This window comes from Apium graveolens, chromosome 11 (genome assembly GCF_009905375.1).
Source record: "Apium graveolens cultivar Ventura chromosome 11, ASM990537v1, whole genome shotgun sequence".
NCBI lineage: Eukaryota > Viridiplantae > Streptophyta > Magnoliopsida > Apiales > Apiaceae > Apium > Apium graveolens.
This window is the reverse complement of record NC_133657.1, coordinates 201,612,824-201,638,975: the sequence shown is the minus strand read 5'-3', so window position 1 is coordinate 201,638,975 and position 26,152 is coordinate 201,612,824. Positions and strand designations below refer to the sequence as shown.

Genomic DNA, 26,152 nt, shown 5'->3' with positions numbered 1-26,152 from the left:
GCCAGTTGACTAGCGGAGTTTACTATCCAAAAAAGCTGCCGACTATTGGCGTCGGCATAGCAATTACCAGAGAAGCACTGGAGTATGGTCTTGAGTTCAGGGTCACCACCCAAAGCACCACAACATGACAATTCTGACTGTAATCATTTACTTAGAAAAGGTATAATAGAATGAAACTGTAAAGTTACTGATTCTCCTGAAATCTCAAGGTGTTCGGAGCTGGGCTCACCAGGAATACTCTCAGAACATATCATAAGCGTGAAACAAAATTAGTTGCAATTTACAGCATAATGGTTAACATAAGAAGATAAACTAATTTAGCATGTTCACAACGTTAGCAGTTCAGTATATGCTGCCAAGCAGAAATTTAGTTCCTAAAATACTGACATCGAAACTCAGATAGGATACTGAAAGCATATCTAATCATAAAATTGAAATTTCTAACAATAGTTTCTGCTTCCGGCTTTCATGTGACTCATGCAGTGTATTTATTCTTAGCATTTCTGTTGAGTCTGATTGCATCATCCTACAATAGAATGGAACATCTATTTCAATACCGAAATTTAAAGAAATCAAAGGAAAAAATCAACAGATTTAGAATTATAGAACATGAATGCCGATTATAGAAATAAGAATGTAATTGTACATACATGGAATATGAATCCTATCTGCTCATTGTAGTCAAGAAACTCCTTCCACTGTTTCCCAATACTTAACTGTTAAAAACAAGAAAACATAATAAAATTTTCATAAGCCAAGGAGGGTGGAGTTCATTACAGACGCCATAGTACACAGTAATTTGACCATATCAAGCTGAGCGCAGCTGGGTAAAACATGCTCAAGCTCACATTTTAATATATAAGCCAAGCCTGAGGTCAAATCTGTTCGTGCACACTTACAAATGAAAACAATTTGACCTTGATACAAAGATTTTGTAAGGTTCGAGGTCATGTAAATAATAAAATTATATGAACTGTTTTGGAGCCTGATATCATACAGAAACTGCTGCAAAAGTGAGGCAATATCACTAGGTTCACCAACAATTTGTTTATCCTAAAAGTAGTAAAATACAGACTTCACAATCCTGAACCTGTAACAATATTTACAGTAACTCGATTTAAGCGAAGAGAAAAACCAGCACTTACAATAATACATTAAAAAGAAAAAAAAAATCTAATATAACATTCAAAAAAGAACAAAATTAGAATATGGCAATAGAAAAGCAGAAGAATCACTCTCTGACTATCCTTGGAGATGTTAATACAGTCTTAACAACCGTATTTCTATATCTTCTAATACTTAATCCATGCAAAATTGAGCAAAGGCCATAAAACACGTGCTTAAGCTAAAAAAATTAATTTGAAGACCAGACTGCAACAACTACATAAATAGATAAACAAGCCAAGCTCAACTATTTGTCTCACTCCACTGGTCAAATTTATTAATGGAGATAGTCAAACAGGTATTACTTTTAGCTTTAGACTGATTTTTTGTCTGAGGCCGGGGACATTATGTAGGAGAATTTGATTCACATTTTTCCAGAAATGCTAATTAGCCTTAATTCGCATTATCACCCCTCATATCTTCATGTTTGAAAGATCATATAGAATACGTGAACAAAATCAGCCATTTAACAAGGCAGCCAAACTGCACAGGACTCTATACGCATCTATCTCTATAATCCTAGATATGCATATACGCAGGGTCGCAACGGAACGAGGAATAGTATAATCAATAATCAGGAAGGGTAAACAAATTGATAAGTCTCGTATTAAATGGTCCTTGGTCCTTGTAACATATTTATTAAAAAGAATAAATTGTTCCCAAGTCCCTATTTTGTTAACCTAAATTGGAAAGAGGTAACAGCCTAGTGCATAATACGCTTACAAAAACATCCCAACATATATGTATCACAAATCTATTCAAGTATCCTGCACCTGACTAAAATATTACATACTACAATATTGTGACCACCCTAAAATTTATGCCCTTCTTAAAAATCAAGACCTTCTAGCATTACAACGCCCTGTCTTCCATTTTCAACTTCGCTTAAAAATCAATTTCTTATTTTTTATGGATTATTATAATTTTCCCCTTACAAGTAAGAATAAAATATATTTGCTTAAACATGATAGGTACCAAAACATATAAGTAATTCAAGTATATGGATGAACAGAGTGAAGAAATATAAAACACGCTGCACCAACCTCGTATATGCATCGGAATTCAAAGCTCTTTTTTGACACAAGATAACATGATTATGGAGAATCATCGAGTGTCTAAGTAGCTCCTAGTGCTATTAAATGTCAAGAGTCCGTTTCCCTTCGCCCCCCTCCCCCCCCCCCCCCTCATACTATATACATAATAAATTAATTCCATACAAAACAAAACAATCTTCTCACTTGCTAAATTAGAACAGCACTTGAACAATAACATTTAAGTCTGGCCTAAAACATTTATAGGTGAAGTTGAAGCGGTTACCTGAGCTGCTTCATTTGCAGCATTCTTGGTCCATAAAGATATTTTTTCCTGCCTGGCTCTGACACTGACTACTGCTCCACAGATTTCATCTCCATGATCAAATTGCTCCCCAATCATTGCTAGCAGCTATAAATCAATAATGTAAATAGTTAAAAACCGAAACATAAGCTTCTCTTAAAAAATTATGCTACACTTACCGAGGACATCCAGGCATTGTCAGATTTCCCCTTCTGAAAGGTAGCAGCCCACTTTCCTCCATTAGCACAAATAGGGTCCTCCCACTTTGGCTCAATATGATTCTTAAAACAGTACAGATCTGCCACAGGGGTCAGCTTGCTTGGATGGTGTATATTGTTGTAGAGGCTTCAAAGAAAGTAAAAGGCACACTCATTCAGATATAAAAGCTAATCTAGAGATGATAAATCATAAGTTAAAGACCAAGCACTTATTCTTCCAACCGAGATAATTTGCAAAATAGTTAAATCATTTTCAAAATTAAGTAAGAAACCAATAGATACTTTAATCAAGATTAACAAACAAAATTAACAATTGAGAATATTTTCTACTCAAATAAGTTCTTCAAAAATGCATTCATGTTAAATTTTTAACAGTTGAGTCATGAGTGTAAAACTTGCATAGTTCAAGACAAATTATATCATTAGTTGAATATACCAAATACTATAAATTTTTAGCATGACTCTCCCTCTGAATCTCTCTTTGGCATATCAGGCAAGGTTGAATTGATCTATTTGAGAAACTAGCACCAGTCAAAACCCATACAGCACAAGGGCCTTTTTTGCAAACTTGTCGTTAATAGATGATATTTGCCACATAAGCAACTTGGCCAGATAATTCTTTGTGCTCCAATTTTTTTTCAATTTCGAATAATCAAAGCTAGTAGTTAATTCCGTGTACACCCCTAGCCTAGTACCATCTTCTAGTACACTCAACTTAATTCAGCTTATTCCACTCTAACAAGAACAAAACTAACGTAATTTCCTCTCCTATTCAAATGTCCTTATCTATCCCTTATCTCGTATTTAGTAAATAAAACACTGTAAAATCCCAAACAACACAATCTCTGTATTCAACAAAACACACTAGACTACTACAGATTACTCAATAATCATCACTCACCTAAGAAGCAGGGACACTTGGGTCGTTGCCGAGTCCCTGTGTCGGATTCTCGGACACACGTAACCCCGTATCGGACACACGGATTCTTCGATGATACTAATATGAAATTTTATCTTTAGAAATTGTAGTTAAAATCTATTTCAGCAAACTACAGTTACAAAATTAAGTATCCATGTCTATTATATACTACATAAGTATTGATTATCGTATTCATTCTTGCATAAACTAAAAGATTTTACTTGTATTTTTGTGTTTTAGATTAATAAATGATGCATTTGATTCATTTTTCAAGGAATTTCTGGTTTTGTTAGTAAATTTTATTATGTTTAACATGAAATATATACGAATTTTTTCTTTATCTTTCCCGTGTCCCACCGCGCCCGTATCCCCATATTTTTATATTTGTCGAATTCCGTATCCCCGCACTACTCACTCGCACTCCCGCACCCGTGTCCTTGCTTCCTAGTCACTCACATATTTTTAACCAAACTTCTCATTCTCACTTTAATCTCAATCAATAACATAAAGCATACACATATACAACTAAATCTCCTACATAATCACTCGTCACACATCAAATTTAACCGAACACCTCATTATCAACATTTACTTGAACAACGTAGCTCAAACTCCTCAATAAAATCCCAATCACATAAAATACTAATTACTAATTTATCGAGAACCTCTATAAACTATTAAAGCTAACCAATAAATCTATCAAAACATGGAGATTACTAGTTTTATATTATACCTCGGTAAAATTTTAAAGCTATTATACCCCGAACCCCCAACACAACATCTAAATAACATATTATCAGGTATACGAAATTAAAACATCCAAACACAAATTTATCAATACAATCCATTTCTCGAGAACACGAAATATTAAAACATCAAAAAACCTAATTCTCCAAGATTACACGAAATACTAAAACACCAAAATAACAAATGTATCGAGATTATACGTTCACCAAGAACACGAAATATAAAACATCGTAAAACCTAATTCTATTCATTTATCGAGAACACGAAATGTTAAAACACCAAAATAACAAACTTATCGAGGTTATTCATTTATCAAGAACATGAATCATAAAAACGCCAAAATCACTAATTTATCGAGAATACGACATCGAAATAACAAATTATACGTTCATCCAGAACACGAAATATTAAAACATCGTAAAACCTAATTCTAGTCATTCATGGAGAACGCGAAATGCTAAAACTCTGAAATAACAAACTTATCGAGAGTATTAATTTATCGAAAACACGAAACATAAAAACATAAAAATGACTAATTTATCGAGATTATTCATTTATCGAGATTAAAAATACCTCCAAAACACTTCAGCATGAGAGAAAGTGTAAATAGGGCGCATAGAGCTTCCCCAAGCAGCTTGTCTCGACTTAGCCGAGAGATTATCAAACCAAAACGTCCAGGAATGTTCTAGAGGATGCATTTCAGCTTCTAAAGCCTTCGTTGATGACGAAACGTCGTCGTTTCCACCGACCTCGCCTTCTTCGAGATCGTCTTTGTCAGCGTCATCGTTTAGAGTTCTAGATTTGACGGCGTTGTTTTGATTTGTTTGCTCGATTTCGAGCTCTTCCATCTGTTCCGCCATTTTGGGGGTTACGAAAGTGAAGTGTGTGTATTTGTGTGTTTATTGAATGGGTTAGAGGCCTGTTATGGTGTGGGCCGGACAAGAATGTGAAGACACCAGGGCTACTCTGGGCGTTTCATTTTTAAAAATACAACTAGCGTAATAACCCGTGCGAGTCACGAGTCATTTTCTAGATTTTTTTGTACATCATACAATTAGATTAGTAAAATTTTTGATCGTTTTCTTATTGATAAATATTGTATAACGTCTAAAACATATTAAATACAAGTTGAGTATCAACCAATATGTATGATTTTCATGTAAAACATTAATAACGTTCCTAACGTTTTTAATATATCTCATTAATTGTAATACTTATTTTCTTATTTGTGTCGTTTAATTTGTATTTACTAAATAAATATAAGCTGGGTAGTCACTGTACGTGTAAAAGAAAAAGATTGTAGTTAATCCATCAAATATTGTCAATATGTGTATAAAAAGAAACGAAAAAATAACATATATGTATATTGCAGAGTCGAGTAAATTCTTTGAGTTTTAATCAAATAAACCTGGAGTAATGAGATATTTTATTACTAAAGTCATTACTAATTTACAATTATCTTACTTAATTTAAAATGATTAGTAATGCATAATTAAAGTGGTCAAGACCTGCAATCGTAATATTCAATAAAGTAGAATTTACACTTCAATTAATATAAGTTTATTTTTTAAGAAAAATGTTATTTCTTTAATTCAATGTTTATGTTGATTTAATATCATTGCTAATGTCTTAATTCATTAACTAAACTTGATCTCCGCCATGTATTTAGTTTTTAATCATCTCTATTATACAAAGTTAATTTTATAAGATGTCATATTATTGCCAATTCATAAATTAAAATTGACATAATCTATTTAGTTTTTAGCACATTGAAAAAAAACTTAAATTTAATTTATCATTCTTATTTTCATAACATAAAAGATTTTTATTATTTTTTTCTAGTATATATATCAATAACTCTGAAATATACCATCAAAGTTGAATCTCTTAATATTGATAAAGATAAAGTCACAAGTGTGTGTATGTTTGTAAATTATTATTTATTATATTTTTGAGTAAATTATGTTGGTCTCGTTTATTTATATGTTAGATATCTTGGTCATGTATATATGTAATTGTTATTCAGTAAATTACTCAAATAACATGTCTTTATGATTATTCAAAAATTGTAATTATCTAATAAATAAATTACAATTATTTATATATCGTAGTAGTAGTAACACTGACAATCAAATAATGTCTACTTTTACTCAACAGAGCATCAGTCATGGATCTGACATAAAAATAATTCATATATCGTCAAGACTAACTACTGATATTCCGAAGTTTTTTTTTCAAAAATCTGAAGATAAATTTGTACTAATATTATCATTCAAATCATTTTAAAGTTTCTTTAATTTATGATTCTAATATTTCTATTTATGATAACTTGATAACATTGTATATTATTTTTCTAAAATTAAATGTTTTCAATTTGATGAATTTTTTAAAATATTAGATGAACTTGTTAATCCTTTCAAAATATCGACTAATATTATTTTTTTATTTAAATAGCATAACATGGATTAAATCAAATAGTAAATACATTATAGTTTTAACCTTTTTTCAAATAATTTAAAATAGTTGTACAATCCAACATTAAATATTTTATTTTATAAATTTATTATTGCTAATTTTATTTTTTTCTTCAAAATATTGAATTCTATAATTTTTCAAATTTCTTATATATATATATATATATATATGAGTTAAGTTCTATTGAGTCATAGTTTTTAGTTCAGTACGGGAGTTCATATATGTTCTGCAAGTAAAATAGTATAAATTTTTTTATAAAACGTATTATAAAGTGAATCATGTTATACAAATATCACAATTTTAATAAATATCTTGCAAATCTTATACATTTGACAAGTTAAACATTTCATAACATATGATTTTATAGAACACGATCAGTTTGAAGAATATACGTATTCACGTTATAGAACACGTAAATATTCAACTTGATGAACATTAATGATATAACACCATAACACACGTTTATATCATGTAGTTTATTGTTTTAGTATTTAAATTATTAGAAACATAAAATCTTAACCATTAGATTGGATTGTAATATAAAGTTAGGATTTTGAACTCCAAAACTCCACAAAAAAATACGGACTTTATGTACATGATTACTTATAATAACCATGTCAAATTGAATAATATAAAATTTAGGATTTGTCTTACAAATATTTGAATGTAATATATCTTTAATTAAATAATTTAATAATTTAATAAATAAATTTTTTTTTATGAAAAAGCATCAAATGTCTTACCATTTTTCAAATAACATGTTAATGAAAGTTATTAATTTTACTTTGTAGTTGTAGTTTAATTTTTTCTAAAGAGAATAAAAAATAAGACTTTAGGAGCACCTCTTTATAAATTCACTATCATTGAATAATATTTTAAACCTAATTTTTTTAATGTGAAACATTAATAAATAAATCGTTTTAGTATATCTTCGTAGTTTTAACGGAGTTTGTGACATCTCATGTCAAATTTTAAATATATTTAAATATTGGGTCAAATTCCAGATGTAATAATGTAAAACCAGTCAGTTAATAATTTTGATACATAATATCAATTGACTTGATCGTACAAAGACCTCAAAATATTATTTTTTTAGTAATATAAGATATTATAAAATTTATCCTTATTGGTAAGATATTCTCGTCGAGCTCGTAATTTAAATTTATTAAACCTAGATAGTGATGATGTATTTTCGGCTCGGCCATGTAGTCAAATTTCAAGTATTTTTTCAAAATTTCGAGTATTTTGAAGCTAGTAATTTTGATACATAATATCAATTGACTTGATTCTATAAAGATTTCAAAGATATTAATTTTTACCAACATAACATATCACAAAAAAAAAATTTGTTGGTAAAATTTTCTAGTCAAACTCGTAATTCAAATTAAACCAAGGTAGTGACGTGGTATTAACGGGCAGGTAGTTTAGTTAAATTTCGAGTATTTTTTGAAAAATTGGTCAAGTTCTAATTTTGAATTCGAATAAATCGAATATATGTTATACACATATATTATTTATATAAGTGTATCTCTTTTCAACATATAAAAAAATTATTTATATGTACAATTTATTTTTTATTAAAAAGTATATATTGAAAATGTATGAGACATACTTTTCAAATTAAAAATTATTTAATAAATAAGGGAATGATTCGTTTATATACTATACTTAACTTTATATCTCAAATTCAATTGTTCAAAACCAACTCTACAAATATTTTAGTAATCATGTTTAAAGTTAAATAAATTGTCATTATTTACGACACTCACATATTATGTGTATGCTAAAAAAACTTAAGTAACAGTGTGGTGTAGTGGTAAGGTGATGTGCTTGTGAATGTAAAGTCTCGGGTTCAATCCCTCCCAAAAACAACCTCTTTTATATTAATTTAAAATACAGGGGTAAATTAGTCATTTCAATGAGACTTTTTAATCTCATCAATATTATCACCATGTTCTCTTATTATATATAGAAGAGATTTGCAACTTCTACGTCATGTTATGCCACTTTTTTCTTAAGTTGATATTAAAGTTGATTCGGTTGTAAATTTGAAAAGCAACTGATGTAACTTTAAGATCAACATTTTCAAAATTTGAAATTATGTTGCATAACAAGGTTATGGAAGTTGCATATTGTATTTTTCAAAATGAAACTTAAAAAATTGTATTTTTGAAAATAACTTTGAATTTTTAAAATAAGTTTAAAAACATAGGTATTTTAGGTAATTTCCCCAAAAATAAAATATTAAAATTTTTGTCGGAAATTATAATTTAGTCATAAGATTATGATATAATTATTTAACAATATTTATTTATGGTTTCAAAAAAATATTTATTGATTAATTTTTTTAAAAAAATGAATTTTATCAAAACAATTACACAAATGCACGCATATTGGCGAGTAACAAACAGTTCCGAAATATCTGATTAAATAGAAAATTTTATCCTACAAAAAACAAATTTTTCCGAGTCTGCATTCATGATATTCTTATTCATGATCTTATGCACTCTCCTTAGAAACTCAATAGCATCAGAAGTCAGGAATTCAAATGTGTCAAACGCAAATTAATTGGCATTGGTCGAATTAAAACCGAACACGTTTAAACAATTAAGATTGGAAGTTATTCGAAATTAAACTGGTAAACTCATCTATATATATCACATGCAGTTGATGATCTATTTAACACTAGATATGGACACATCTACATACAATACGACATAGATTGCATCCTGCAACCCTTGATCTTGGGGTTGCAAAGAAAAGTGTAATAGTAGCATTCTAAACAAATATCTATCGCAACCGCTCATTTTTGATGTTGTGGTATAGTTACAATATGTTACCAAAATGACATATATATAAAGATGTTTTTTTTGTTAATTTAACTAATTAATAATTGTTTACATATAAATTAAATAATAATTAAAATATATGTTTTATTTATTTTTAGAATTTAATAATATTATTGTAGTTATTTACAATATTATTGTAGTGATTTACAATATTATATTGATAAAATAACACCGTTTCTAATAATTTGAAAACAATAAAAACTATTAAAATATAATATATATATATATATTACTAAAATATTAAAAATAATAATTATTTTAAGTAATAATGAATATAGTGTAAAAATTATTTTTATGTTCTGAAAAATAACAGTTCACTAATAGATTGATTCAAGATATATTTTATGTAATAATTTATGATTCATAATTAAGATTAAAATGATCAAGGTTATTAAAATATTAATAATTTAATGCAAATATATGAAAATGATATAGAATCCAGGAGCGGGTAGTGAAATTTTAGTAGCGGCAAAATTACCGCGTCCCTCAGCTCAATAATTTTAACCAAAAAGATAAAGGAACCGCTCGAGTCTCATACTCTCTAACAAACAGTTAGCTCTCACCCTCTCTCTCTCTCTCAAATATCATTCAAGGGTTCAAGATTTGAGGGGTTTTCGGGATTTTGCAAATTGGTTTAGAATATTTTCGGCTTTCTCCAATTAGGGTTTTTATTGGGGGTTTCAATTGAAAAAAAGATTCGTGAATATTTTGAGGTTAATTTGATGTTCAAGGATTCAATTAGGTAAGAGGTTTGATTCAGATTTAAATAATTTTTGGTTAGAGCTTGGTTTCGGTTCAAAATATATGGAAACTTGATTTTTGGTTACAGCTTGATTATGAATAACAATATATAACGTGTTTGACCAAGTAATTATATTTTTATTGAAACAGATATTAGGCCCAGGTTGACAAGAATTGGTATATTTTTCTCATGTTTATTTTGGGCATTATTTTTTCTTTGATAAAGGACTTAAAGCAATGAGCAATGTAAGTTTAACCTTATATTTTTATGGCTGGATATTTGGAATTTTTGTTATATATATATATATATATATATATAAATTTCTAACATTATTTTCTTTTTATGGTACTGAATTAGATTCTATTTGTTTTTGGGGCAATGTATGACTAATTAATTTTACATCATTATTAGCATTCAGTGTGTAGGATTATCAAACAAATTTCTCGAATAAACAATGCATTCTGGTAAATCATTAATGTTCGTAGAAATGTTAATGCTGAAGTAGTGGATTACGGGTTCAAGATCCGATTTTGTTTTTAATACATATGTAGACTTTAGAATGAGAACTGATTTCATGGTGGTTTGACTCTAGCATGTAAGCTGCCTATTGTATCTGTATTAGAGTTTTATACATGAAGCTCTGGGTTATAAAATTTTATCTGTTCATATTTGTGGATGTTAGTTATGGTTTTTCTCACCGAGAGTTGCGTGTAGGTTGTTGATGTATTGAACCATATGGCCCGAGAATACAAATCCATTGGCACAGTTAAAAAGGAACTTGCAGAGCTTCAACAAGAGCTTGCACAAGTACACAGAAAGGTCTGTAAACTTCTGGCTTTTCAGTGCCTTCCTTTTATTCTGATGTTGTTAAGGGACAAGCACATTGAACACTGAGCAGCGAGGAAAAGTCTCAGTTGACTCTTATATAAACTACTGTTAAATAATTCCTTAATTATGTAGGGAATTTATCATCTCTTATCATTAATAATGGAAGGTCCATATATTTGAAGCTCGGGTTTGTGCTACAGTAGATAAGCTGTAATATCTAGGATATATCGTATAATTATTTTTGCTAATTAATATTATGCATATTCAGTATTTATCCTGTGAATTATTTGTTAAGTGGTATATGTGTTTGGATGTTTAAAAATAATATAAATTGAGTATTTTAATTTTTATATGTCCAAAATAAAATATAGATAATTTTCATATCTTCCTGATTATTTTTATGATGATTTATGATTTTATAGAAAATTTATGGATTTAATAATTTCTTTTTCCGAGTATTTATAAACTATTTTATATATCGGGAACCAGCCGACCTCACCCGTTTTTACGTTTTTATAACCCGAAACTCTTCCGAAAACTCCTTCCTAACCTAATTGCAATATTCCGAGCATTTTCCATGTTTCGACTTTTTCGATCCGGCGTACGGTTTCTCTTGTGCGGGTCTCGGCACAATATTTTCGATACAAAATTCGTTTCGGTAATCAATAAAACTCGTATTTTCGATAAACGGGATCTTTTTATTAAACTAATATAATTATCACCTCGTAAAACGTGTAACCTGGCACTGAGACCAAGACCGCAGTACAAATTGTACAGATTTGGATAATTATCCCGAAAACCGGTACCGTTTGGATCTGTTTTTATAAATAAACGTACTATTTTATATCCGGAATGATCCAACGGGATACTAATTTTCCGTAAATATAAATAGCCTTGACCGTAATTATTTCCGTACCGAAAAATATTTGCAAACCAGTAAAATCTTTATAAAACAGAGAAAATACTATATCTATATTTCGTTCTTCATAATCAAACTCAAATTCGGAGGCGTTACAGATATCAGATTTTGGCGTGCATATACTCAAAACGAAGCTATTGAAATCTAGAATCCAAATTTTCTATCAGTTTCACTGCAGATTTCAAAGGTATTTTCTGATTTAATTATTTATATTCGAATTTCTTGAAATTAAAATTAGGATTTTGAGTTCGAGCAACTGTTTGTATGATTTGATGATTGCATGTTGTAGATCTTCTCTTCCTGATGATTTTGGTATGTCATATGATCAATTTAGAGTTCAATAACATGTTCAAATTAGGGTTTGATTCTCGAATTTAAAAATTAGGGTTTATGTTCATATGAATGTTCTTGATTAATTTTTAGGGGTTTCTTATTTAGGGATTAACAGACGTTGAGAGTTAGTGGGTTTTGTTCCCCTTGGAATTTAGAATCGATTCATGTATAGCTTGTTAATAGACGATTCCTGGTTTGAACGGAGTTGTCTTTTAAAGTTTTCGCCGGATTTTATATAAACTCGCCGGTGGCGATTTTCCACGGATTATTACGGTTGATTTATGGCTTGTTTGATGGATTGAATTGCATAAATAACGGTAGACGAGCATCCCAGTTTCCCTTAATAACCGAACCACATATTCCTAACATAATTGCTATTGTTTAAATTGTCCTTCTACCTTGACCCTTCGTCTGAGGATGATAGGCAGTACTCATTTCCAACTTGGCTTCCAAACATTCGGAAACCTCTTACTCATTGCCATCAGTTAAGGTCGGAGAGTAATTTTATATATTTGCTTCTTATCACCTTCTGGTACTCAAGTTTAATTTTTCCAACTTTTCCAATTCCTTTGTCAACTTCTCAGCAATCTTAATGATATTCAATCTTTCTTTTCTACTTAAGACATCTGTCCCTAAATAGACCTTGCATGGGCGGCAGTTAATCAAACAATTGTAGCTCATAATCAATTTTGACCAGAATTCATACTTCTGAAGCTTAGAATGCAGTTGCTACTTTTCAACCCTTCGCAGACATATCTTCAGGTGTTTGACTCGGTCTTCCTTAGTCTTTGAATGGGCGAGGATGTTATCAATAAATACAATTACACTATCCAAGTACTCCTTATACACTGTGTTCATTAAATCCTTATAGGTGGCTAATGCATTTGCTAGTCCAGCTAATATCACCAGAAACTCACAATGTCCTTATTTTGTTTTACACTCAGTCTTTGATATGATCTCAGGCTTCATCTTTAACTGTTGGTAGCCTAATCTTAGGTCAACCTTCGAGAACCAACATACTCCTTTACTGAGATCACATAAGTAATCAATTCTAAGTAGGGTTATTTATTCATATTTGTCAACTTATTAAACTTCTGAAAACCAATACATAAGTTCATACTTTAATTCTTCTTTTCCATAAATAACACTGGTGTCTCCCAAAGGGATACATTTTGTATGATCACATCTCTTTCCAAACAACTCTTATAGCTGCTTAACTAATTATTTCATTTCCGCTGGCCATACAACATAAAGTCTTTAACACTGGTTTGGCTCAGGTTACTATATCAATGAGAAATTCTATCCCATAATCTAGCATAATCTTAGTGATTCATCCGGAGAGACTTCGGGTGTTCATTTACTACTCAAATTTCTTCCAACTTAAGCACTTTCTTCTTTGTATATCTACATATGGTAGATCTGCCTTATATCCTTGGCTTATCAACTCCTTTTTCTCGTATGATTGGAAGGACTTCTTATCTTGCTTCTGCCCTTAGAAACTTACCTTACTATTGGCTTCTGTACACTTTACAATTCGCTTAATCTGAAAATCAATATTTTCCTTATAACAGGACAACCAATCCGTTACTAAAATCTCATCGAACTCTTGTAGCTCGAAGGGTATCAGATCAGCTGAAAAAGAATGCTCGAGGATTTCTAGTTAACAGTTAAGACAGAGGTGACTCACTGGAAGTCCATCTTGATTGACCACTTTTATTGTTAAAGGCTCGCCTAAGTCTTCTAATATCAAATTCGTTTTACTTACACATTTCTTTGGTACAAAAGGCTTAGAGGCTTCTGAATCAAATAAAACTTTAGCAGGTATGAAGTTGAGAGAAAATGCACCTGCAACTACGTCTGAGTCCTAGGCGTTCGATCTCTTGGTCACTTTGAAGGTTCTGCCTCTAGTTGTGCTGGATGTTGGCCCCTGGGATGTAGTACCTTGAGTAACTGTTCCACAACTGCTTGCAATATGCCCAACCTTCTCACAATTATAACAAGTAACTCCTGGATTTTCTAGATTGCCTTTCGACGCATAATGACCTGGCCTGGGAGAAACTCTGTCTCCTAAATCTTTGATTCTTGTTCTGGCTAAACCGTTTCTAGAACTCCTGACTAGATTCTCCTTGATCCATTTTATCGATAACACCCTCATACTTCCTCTTCTTATTACCATTTTCCCTAACGGCCAACTTCTAATCACTTTCAGTTACCAGGGCGGCCTGAACTACGGAAGAATATGTTTTGAGCTGCAATGCCACAACTCCATCGCGAATTTCAGGCTTCAACCCTTGTTGGAATCTCCTCGATTTCTGGGTCTCCGTACTTACATACTCAGGAACTAATCGGGGCAATTTCCGTAAACTTGGCCTCATACTCCAACATACTTCCTTCACCTTGTTTCAATTCTAAAAACTCGACTTCCAACTGATTCCTTATACACTCTGGAAAATACTTCTCCAAGAACAATTTTGTAAATCTCGTCCAAGAAACAGGCCCTTCTCTTTCCAACGCAAGAGTGGATTCCTACCAATAATTTCTTCAGTCTTAAGAAAATAGCTCGCATAATCTGTCTTAAGATCATCACTTACTTGAGTGAGGGTAAATGCCTTTACCTTAAGCCAATTTCTGGCAACAACAGGGTCCACTTCGCCCTTAAACTATGGGGGCTTAACAGACTGAAACGATTTGAAACTAGTAGTTTGGTTTGGCTCTCTTTGCTGATGTTGTTGCTACTGAACCTATTGGATTGACTACAACTGTTGTTGCTGCTGCTGGCGCAACAAATCTAGAATTTCATTTATAGCGGGACCCTCCGCAAAACTACTACTATTTTCTTTAGACTGGGTAACTTTCTTGGGTGGCATTTTCTTGAAATATAAAGAAAAGTTTATTCAAATCATAACAAGAATGCTTGACAGAGGATATCACCGTTTAAACGGTGCACCTGTATGAGGATAATGCTCCCCAACCAGGATATCCCTGTCTTTAATATCAGGGTCCATTTATAAAAGAGATCTAGATTAACAGCACTAGCAACAATAGCAACAATGATAGTAGCAGAATCAACAACAGTACAGGGACACTGAAATATAAAGAAACTAAACACCGTAGCATGGCTCCTCCATATAACAGCAACTGACTAACTTCCCACCACTATTCTAATACCACAACTAAACCAATCTAATATACAACAAGACTTGGCTGGCTATATCAGCCACAACCTACATGGAGTAACCTGGTAAGTCAAGTCAAACTTAAGGAATGCTGAACTCTACTAGGCACCCTTGTCCAAATTTCAACCAACCATTCCTTCCCTGAATTAACTTTTCTAAACTGCAACCTTCGATACTGCATCCTGAATCCTCTCTACTATCTTCATTTCTGAAGTAGCAACCAGATATAAAGCTTCTATCCCTTCTAACAGTCAACTTTGGTTTATTAGGACTGTCTAACTATAGAGGTTACTGACAAACTTACTGCCATGGGATTTCAAAATCAAGGAATCAATCATAAAGGAAGGAAAGATGAAGAAGATATAAATGTGACTGAGAGCAACCATACAAGTACATAAGATGGCCAGTCTTAGTACCGCATAATGTACAACACATAATTTAGTGGCGTCCCACCAGACCCTTTGTCACACAGACAAATAGTCTGATCATATGCATTGTTTTCCCCAATCACCCGATAGAATCACTAAGGGAAGAAACAATGTTTAGATTGAAAATTCACAAACAGGAAGGGAAAATAAATCAACAGAACCTTAAGTTGCTAGCTTCGAGTTTGAATTTCTTACAGAAAAATAAACAACTTATTAGATGGTAAACAATTACTCTGGAACCCAAAGGTGTCCCAAGAAATACATAAAAGGGCTCAAGATATAAAGAACAGTACTGATCCACATACATTACGAAACTTGGTTGTCATAGTTGCCGCTGGCTACTATCATTCCCTCTGAATTCACCGAGGTCGCATACTCGGTCCCGCAATATTCCTTGACACAGAAAATGCAATCTTTAGGGATAATATGGTTGTCTCTTCAGCCGACACATCAAGGGTCTGCTCATAAACTGAACTTTCACGATCAAACTCACTTTCTCAAGAGAGAAAACTAGAAACCTCTACCGAATATTACCATTAATACATATTTACGAGGGAGATATACTAAAAGCTAGGGCAGTTCCAGCCAGTCCTCAATAAATGTCAGGGTTACGCCATCGAAACCCTACGGATCTCTTAGACTCTCTCCTCTCTGATTGAGTTGCTGACTCACACCTTTATATAAACCTTTCAACACTCTTTTGACTCTATCCCTAACCAAAATCAGGGACTCAAACCTGTAGCTCTGATACCAACTGTGACGGCCTCAACCCCGGGGTCAGGAATTGACGTCATCAACATCAACAACAATAATAAATATAATATAATCCACTGCAATAGTAAACCGTAAACACGAACCCTTTACCAAGATCTTTCCAGGTTTAAGTATGACTTAGATTACAATTATCACAAAACCAACTTACTACAAACGATCTGAACAATACTATCTTAATACAGCAATTTAACGAACCATTTTTGGTTTGACACAACTACCTCAGAGGAGTCTGGTACGAAAGGAACTGGAACTCTGCCCTGACGACGACGGAAGAGTCTCCTACGAATCTGTAATACATATATATAAAACATTCTGCAAGGGTGAGCAATCAATTGCTCAGCAATACCACTATATGAATAACAAGTAAAATAATTTACGATAAAACAATTATCGGAACAGAAATTATAACTTGTTACAAAATAAGCAAAAACATATATAAACTGGATATCAACAACTAGCATGCTTTGTAAAATAATAACATCAGTTGTGTGCTTTGTATAAATACCAGAGTCCAGTTTTAGCATGCTATTTTCATTTCCAATCCACTGTATAAGTTACTTGTTCCGCCACGGGAACCACAAAACCAAATCAGATACGTAATGGATATGTGAAGACAGCTGATCAGGCTATCAACACCAGACGGCTCCAACTGCCATCCCATACACCTGTTCCGGAACTCAGAGACTAGCTAGGTCTCTGACCTGCTGGATTAATTGGTTATGAAATGCGCGCAACCGAGTTAGCCTCTTACGCAACCTCACTAGGCCCCCTGGCCCTTATGTATCCCATATCTGATCGTTTTATCCAGTTTTCAAAATACTTGTACCTATCTTATTTCAAAACCATTCATTTTAACAGCACACATAAAACTGGTTCACAAATTATTTTCATTAGAGATAGGTACCTTTCGAAGTTACTTTTCCCTAAAACAGGTTTAAAACAGTGATTTATAACTACGGGGGATACGTAACTTAAAACATTTTTGTTCCATTACGAGATTAAAACATTAGCTATTTATACGTACTAAACCATAAAAGAATGGTCAGGGGTAATTGCCTTGCAGAGCTTTACAACTATCACTGATTGATTTTGGATTGACTCGGACGTTCGGACTTTATCACCTAATTAGTAGACTGCCCTAGATCCGACTTCAACGCTCGTGTCCTTCGCTTGGAACCTCGTTGCGCAGGTCGACTGGTCACTAGGTTAACCTTAGTCCAACGTCAACTTTCAGGCCTTCCGATTAGAACCTACAGAGTCGAACTACTCTATATTAGACATCCAGGTATGCTTGACATATCCTCGGTAACACTTCTACCCAACGATAACAATTCCCGACTCGTAAATACACGTATTATAATAACACACGCAACAATTAGGGTTCGCGCATTCAAGACTCGGTTCTGTACTCATATTCGGAAAATACATATACCCGTCGCTTCGAGAATATAGGGTTGCTAATCATTTATCACAATATGAAAGTAGGGTCATACGATATTTATTTATAATTATAAAAGTATATATGTTGACTGACATTCCCGATTTTTTATAGGATTCATTCCCGAATTTTGAAAATAGTTTTCTCGAAAATCGGGCAACGTCTCCTTTTTTTTATCGGACTACCCGTCGAAACAATTTGACGTCAAATCACAACCAACAACCAATCGATCACAGTTCAAACCAATCACTCAATCTAAATAATCCCGAAAATAAATATTTATCCGCTACCTTTATTTTTGAGAATTATAAAATAAAATTTATAAATTTATTATTTATTTATTTGTATTAAATTAACACTCAGAATCGCGTCATCACAGTCCACCGTCGGCTAGCCGAGGCTCATCGCCGACGGCGGCAAAATTTATTGGTGTCCGATTATATTCGGGTTTTCTAATAAATTTCGCATATAAATAATAATTTCCCGCTTGCATCAAAAATAATTTCATCAAAATAATCAATTATTATTTTTATTTTCAGCAGAAATTTAAGAAATAGCCAAACAACACACGCACGGCCTGTCGGCCGGAAAAAACAGCAGCAGCCAGAAAGTAAACAAATCAAGCGACACAGGAACACAATCGGACACATGCACATACAACATGCAACAATATAGAATAAGTAAACCCAACCATCACACGTATACATACACATAAGCGCATATATATATATATATACCGGGACAACCAGGAGGCAAACAGCGGCGATTCGCCGGAAACCGCAGCACCACCGCAGAGAAACATGGAATAGATACAAGAAGGAATAAGGGAGAATCGCAGGGGAGCAACGAGGAAAGGAAGGACAAGAAGAAGGAAATCCATCCAGGACCTTCCAATTAAGCACCCCCCCCCGATTGCAAACCCCCTATCTATACTCTGTGCTTTTGTTGCTTTTTATTCCCCTCATTCTCTTTTTTTTAATCTGATATCGAATGGTATAAAAAGTCGACACGTATACTTCCTACCCGAATTGCCTAATTTCTGATCCGCGTTACGAAATTCAACGAACAGACTTACGGTTGAATAAGCCTCGAATAATTACCAAAATATTTTTAAAATATCACAAATAATTCAAAATTATTATAAATAAATTTTTCATAATTTTCAACTTATTTTTGAATTGCACTTTATACCCGCGATTTATGATTAAACGAATCAAGGCGCGGGTGAAATTAATCTCAAAAATTTCCAAAATAATTTTAAAATTCTCAGAATAATCCAAATTTAATAAAATATAAGTTTCATGATTTTTGAGGTATTTCTAAATTTAATACTGAATTTACACTAATATACAATCAGAAAATCATTCAGGGCTAAATAATAATGGAATATTGATTTCAAAATTTTATAAAATCCCAAAAATAATAAATAAAATTATAAAAAAATAAAAATAATTTTAGAGATAACCCAAGTATTTATGAAAATAAATCTTGAATAAAATCACCTTTAAATATAAAAACAAAGCAGCACAGCTTTACAACGAATGATACAAATGATACTCGAACACCAACGATCACACATAACTAATAATAAACATCGCAAAATTGCCAAAACCAATAAACATATTTTATTTAATTAATTATTCAACAATTACACATTTAAATAATACAAAAATATACGAGTCGTTATAGTAATGGTAGATAAATGTGTTTTCTTTAATTTTTATTTGCAAACATAAATTAAATTTATTAAAATTAAAATTTATAATTTACCTTTTAAAATTTAAAAGAAATAACATTATGTTGATCATAAACAGTTAGTTTACAAGGATAAAAATAAAATAAAAATACAATAATCTTTCAATCATCTCCACTTTCAAATTTATTAGTCGTCTCAATGTTCCATCTTCGCACCAGTGCTGCATATAGGATTCAAAGCACCAAATATTGATCAGTTAGAGGTGTCACACTGCCCGCTATTGGCCCCATGAAATTTTAGAACCATATCTTGATAGCTAGTTTGGTCAATCAGATATAAACTAGCATAATACCCGTGCGAGCATTTTCTAGAATTTTTTTATACACCACACAATTATAATATTTTTAAGAGCAATTCCAACAATATCCTTTTGAGTCAAATTTTGAAGAAATGGTGATAAACTTTCTCTCCAACAAGCTTCATGTCCCCTCTATAACATTAAAAGTTTCGAATATTTCCTCAGTTTAAGAAATGAATATCTCATCAACTATTATTATATTATATTTTTCTTACCCGTTATTTTATATTTAAAGAATGAATATAAACAGGTAAGTTGATAAAAAACACATGTGACAATATGGTGTAGTGGTAAGAGGTTGTATAATTGAATGAAATAACTTGAGTTCGATTCCCATAAACCACATCTTTTATATAAATATTAAAAATGGGGGTAATTTAGTCTTTTAAATAAGACTTTTTAGTCTCATGAAATTATATTCATTCTTTAAATTACCTGTTTATATTCATTCATTAAATATAAAATAACAGGTAGGAAAAATATAATATAATAATAGTTGAGGGGATTCCCTCCTAAAAGTGAGGAAACATTCGAAGCTCCTAATGTTATAGAGGGGGACATGGAGCTTGTTGAAGAGAAATTTTATCTCCATTTTTCAAAATTTGACTCAAGAGCCTATATACAGATATTGTTAGAGTTGTTTTACAAATATTATAATTGTATAATGCATAAAAAAACTCGACCCATGTGAATTATTAAAGATACAACTGTAGGATGCATAAATACATCTATAATAATGCCCGTATAGTGCAAGGTAGATAATGCAGAATTAGATAAAAGCTATTGTACAACATAGGAAATTACAGATTGCAAGAAAATAAAAGCTAAATATTGTATGCAGCTTGCAGGTTATAGTGAACACTATGCAAAATAAAACACTTGCATTCTTCTTTTAAAAAAACAATCAATTAATGAGGAAAAAACAGATAAACTTGATACCGTTAAAAGTTCTAGTTGGATTTTCTCATGGACTTTCCACCTTAAATAATTGGTCAAAGCATGTCTGGAGTATAAATATTTCATGTGCCTTGCTCAGTTTTATATTCAATGAACTGTAAAAGAAAGCAATATATAAGCAAAACACAGCAATGATTGAAGGAAAAGAAACTATAAGGTGACATCAAAATGATTTAAGCCTTACTTCTTAATATCTAAAGTTACTCAACTAAAAGAATGCAGAGTTTTCAAACATGGGTTCTTTTAACATGTACCCAGGACCCTTGACAATAATTTGAACGAACAAAGGTAAAATTTTGCATGGTAATTCAAAGACACATAAGCTCATTCATGGGCGGACCGTGGGTTAGGGTTGACTCCACCCCAGGTCAAATTTTCTCGGTACATCTAATATCTAATACTACTTCCGGCCTGTTATGCATGTAGCCCAGATAAATTTTTAATAAGCCCCACTTATATACATGTTAAGCCCAACAAATTTAAGAAAATAGCCTTGCACAATTGGACCCATTACATATATTAAATCAAAGCCAATATACACGTGATTATCGCTAATGCTCTTGGTTCTAGAAGAAAAACAATCCCGTTAATATCAATGTAAGTTTGTTAATTATATTATCAATTGGGATTGTTTAGTTTCTTTGTAATTATTAAGTTTTGTTTATAATTACATATGGGAAAATTTTAGTACAAGTAGTTGATTGTAATTGTCAATACTTAATTAAATTAAACATGTCCATATTAAATATGAATGCATAATTTTATTAATTTGGATATGGTGTCAGTGTGAAAAGAGTGACACACGACAGTAAAAAATTATTTTAAATTCTGGATGTGGAAGTACTAAACCCAAAAAATTACATAAAGGAACATATAGTTTTTGTCCCTCTCTTTTAAATTTTAAAGATATTGAATTTATATCATTGCTAGTTTTAGCTTAACTTTGTGATTTTGATTTAAAATCTTGTTTAGGGGAGATTATCAATTCACATAAACCGTAAAAACTACGCGCACCCCTCCACACCGTATCACAAAATGCGGTTTTAAGTTTTTATGATATGAATGCAGTTTGAGTGATCCATTTATTATTTATTATAGTTTTGTGTTATAAATGTTAGTTTACGTACTACAAATTGTCCACATATTTTATTTTCAACCAAAAACATTTTATTTTTAGTTTTTTTATTAGCTAAATTTTTATTATATTTATATGTAAATATTATTTTTTATCAAATAAATAAACCGGAAAAACCACACCGATTTTTAGGTTACATGATGCGGATGCGGTTTGAAAATTTGATCAAACTTTATATATGATTTAGTTTGCGGTTTGAGAAAAAAGTCGAACCGCCCGCATCGCGATCACCCTTATGCTAGTTTATTCGCTTATCTTTTCATTGAAATCACGTTAATTTTTTTTTATCCCATCTCCAATAAATTTAAAATCCCGGGTCCGCCCCTCAGCTCATTAATCATTGAAGCCGACAGCCTAGCACCTACAAAGTACAAAAAAGCATTTTTGGAAATGAGAAGCTGAGTATGAATTTAGTATCTATAAAAATGTATATGTAGTATATAAATATACCTTCAGTTACTAATCTAACATACTTAATTTCGGTCATATGCCACACTTCATTATTTGATATTCAAGTAGAAACTTTTTTACCAATTCTATGCGTTAAAAAAATAATTGCATTTTATGCGTCAGTATGTATGGCACCGGATGATAGGTAAAAAGTTCTTAAGCTCTGCTGCAACTGCAATCACCTATATGGCCACTTACAACAAGCTCCAACACTAACAAATAACACAAGCTCGCACATGACAAGTGCTTATATAATGCACGAGATAAATACACAAACTAACCCAATCTACTTAATCATACACTTATTCTAATCAAAAAATAACATATCCATGATCCATCAACAAGATATAATATTCACAAACTCAAGTAGTTCATTTAGTCTACAAACCCTAATTAAAAAGCTGCAAACCAACAATATAGTTAGCTTTTAACACAATATGCGCCTAATGTAACTAACCTTACACCAATTTTCCGAACTTGACCTAACCATAAACAAACTACGTTTTAATCAACAGAATAATTAACAGCTTAAAATTACTGAAATCGAAGAAATAGTGAGAGGGAAGTAGGAGGGGGATTTGGAGGAGGGGGAGAGAGAGAGAGAGCGTTTGTCTAGCGATGCTCTGGTTCTCTTGATACGAAGAATCGCCAGGTTGAGGACTTTATATCTTTTTAATCCAAAACCTTGAAACAGAGATCAGCTACAGTGATATATATTAAATATATAGAAAGAGAGGCTACAAATAGCTACTCCCTCCGTTCCATCAGGATCTTTACATCTCTGGTGAAATGCATGTAAAGTGATGAAAAGTGGTTAAAGTAGTGGGAGCTATCAATATTTAATAATAGATTTGAGAGAGTGGAGGAAGTTAGTGGGTGTAATAGTGTTTAATATTATTAAAGTTTACTATTTTTGGAATGTAAAGAAATGGATGAGACGACCCAAAATAGTAATTGTAAAGAAATGGATGAGACCGAGGGAGTATACAAGATTGAAAAGAAGGGTATTTCTTCAAAAGATACTAAATTCATGGATCCCTCCTTATGATATAAATGAGGGCAAGTGCAAAAATTGGGAGACGGCCATCGAACAGTATCAAATTTTACTCCCTCTGTCCCCCATTTGTTTGTTGAAAATTAATCTAACTTATTTGATTTGTTTTAGTTGTTTTATTTATTTATGTTTTGTGTTTTTGAATAATGGCGGTTGTTAAGCCGTGCTATTAGCTTTAGATTAAGTCTTCCAGTGTTTTTAGGAGAGTCAAGGGACGATAGGGGTGTTAGAGACTTTCCAGGAGATAGTTGCATGGTTATACCTACCTTAGTTTGATTATTTCCTTATATATATGTAAGTAATCAGTTCAATTTTAGCAAGAGAATAACACAAATCATTCCAGTACTTACAAACTTTGAGTATTAGGTCATTCTGTGTGTGCATAAATAGTTTATATAAGTCTTTATTCTCTTCATTTGGTATCAGAGCTCCCCAGGTTCGAAGGTCCTGTTTATGCCAAAGTATCAACCACGACACACATCAGAATCCATGGAGACACCAAGAACAAAGGAAGGTGTTGTGGCTGTGAACTACCCTATGCTAACCAAGAGCAACTACATTGCCTGGTCCCTAAAAATGTAGGTCTTCATAAAGGCACAAGGTGTTTGGGGTGCTATTGAACAGAAAGAACCCAGGGCTGCAGTAGATGAAAGGACTGTGTAGATGGCTCTTGCAGCCTATCAAGGTGTGCCTGAGGATGTGTTGTTGGCCATTGCAGAAAAGGAAACAGCAAAGGAGGCTTGGGAGGCAATCAAGACAATGTGTATGGGGGTGGAACGAGTACAGGAGGCTAGGGTGCAGACATTAAAGGGAGAATTCGAGTCTCTCATGATGAAAGAATCAGAGAAGATAGAAGATTTCTGCTTGAAACTAAGTGGCATTGTGACTAACATTCGAGTTCTTGGAGAGGCTATGGAAGAATCCAATGTTGTAAGGAAGATTCTACGAGTTGTGCCTGATAAGTTCCTCCAAATAGCTTCAAACATTGAACAATTTGGAGATGTTAAAGTCATGTCAGTTGAAGAACTGGTGGGACGTCTCAAGGCCCATGAAGAAAGAATGAAAGGTAGGAGTGAGCAAAGTGAGCAACAACAGCTTCTCTTAGCTCAGAAATGGAAGGGCAGACTGGACAAGAGCAAGATAAAATGTTTCAGTTGCAACATTTATGGTCACTTCGCCTCATAGTGTGACAAACCTCGACGAAAGAAAGAACACTGTCAAGAAGCAAATCTAGCACAGCTTCATGACGACGAACCGGCATTGCTGTAGAGGCCATATGGGCCAACAAAGACAAGCCATACGGGCTTGTGAATAATAGCCATAAGGGCTGTGAAATGGATGCCATATGGGCAGGAAATAAATTGCCATACGGGCAAATAAGAAATCCAAAAGGAGCTGTGATCAGTGGTGCCATATGGGCACAGAAAGGCCACACGGGCTGGATCAATGTATTTGCCATACGGGCATGAAGAAGTTGTTTCAGTTCAAGGCATGCCATACGGGCTATGTTAAGAATCTGCAGAAACAAGTTTAGATTAAGGGGAAGATTATTGGAAATTAATCTAACTTGTTTTATTTGTTTTAGTTGTTTTATTTATTTATGTTTTGTGTTTTTGAATAATGGTTGTTGTTAAGCCGTGCTATTAGCTTTAGACTAAGTCTTCCCGTGTTTTTAGGAGAGTCATGGGACGATAGGGGTGTTAGAGACTTTCCAGGAGATAGTTGCATGGTTATACCCACCTTAGTTAGATTATTTCCTTATATATATGTATGTACTCAATTCAATTTTAGCAAGAGAATAACACAAATCATTCCAGTACTTACAAACTTTGAGTATTAGGTCATTATGTGTGTGCATAAATAGTTTATATAAGTCTTTATTCTCTTCATTGTTTACATTTTCCTTTTTGGGATGTCCCTTCCAATTATTTACATTTCAAAATTTTCCAAAAATAGTAAAGTTTTTATAATTTTTAAAATAACTAAATCCACTATTTCTCTCCACTATACCTACTTTATACATATAATATTAATCGGTTCCACCACTTTACTCACTTTTTTAACTTTACTCCACTACTTTATCATTTTTCTTAAACTCCGTGCCCAACCCAAATGGAAACATTTGGGAGGGACGGAGGGAGTAATTTTGTAGGAGTA

General features: G+C 32.4%; 1 protein-coding gene across 1 annotated transcript; it reads right to left on the bottom strand.

Moving 5' to 3' along the window:
• Positions 1–253: 253 nt before the first annotated feature.
• Positions 254–5,320, bottom strand: LOC141697649 (eukaryotic translation initiation factor 4E-2-like). The gene is made up of 5 exons (XM_074502142.1): positions 4,957–5,320; positions 2,679–2,844; positions 2,482–2,607; positions 651–716; positions 254–526 (listed from the first exon to the last, which is right to left on the bottom strand). Exons 1-5 carry the CDS (start codon positions 5,241–5,243, stop codon positions 476–478), a joined length of 696 nt encoding a protein of 231 aa, XP_074358243.1. The 5' UTR covers positions 5,244–5,320; the 3' UTR covers positions 254–475.
• Positions 5,321–26,152: the final 20,832 nt, after the last annotated feature.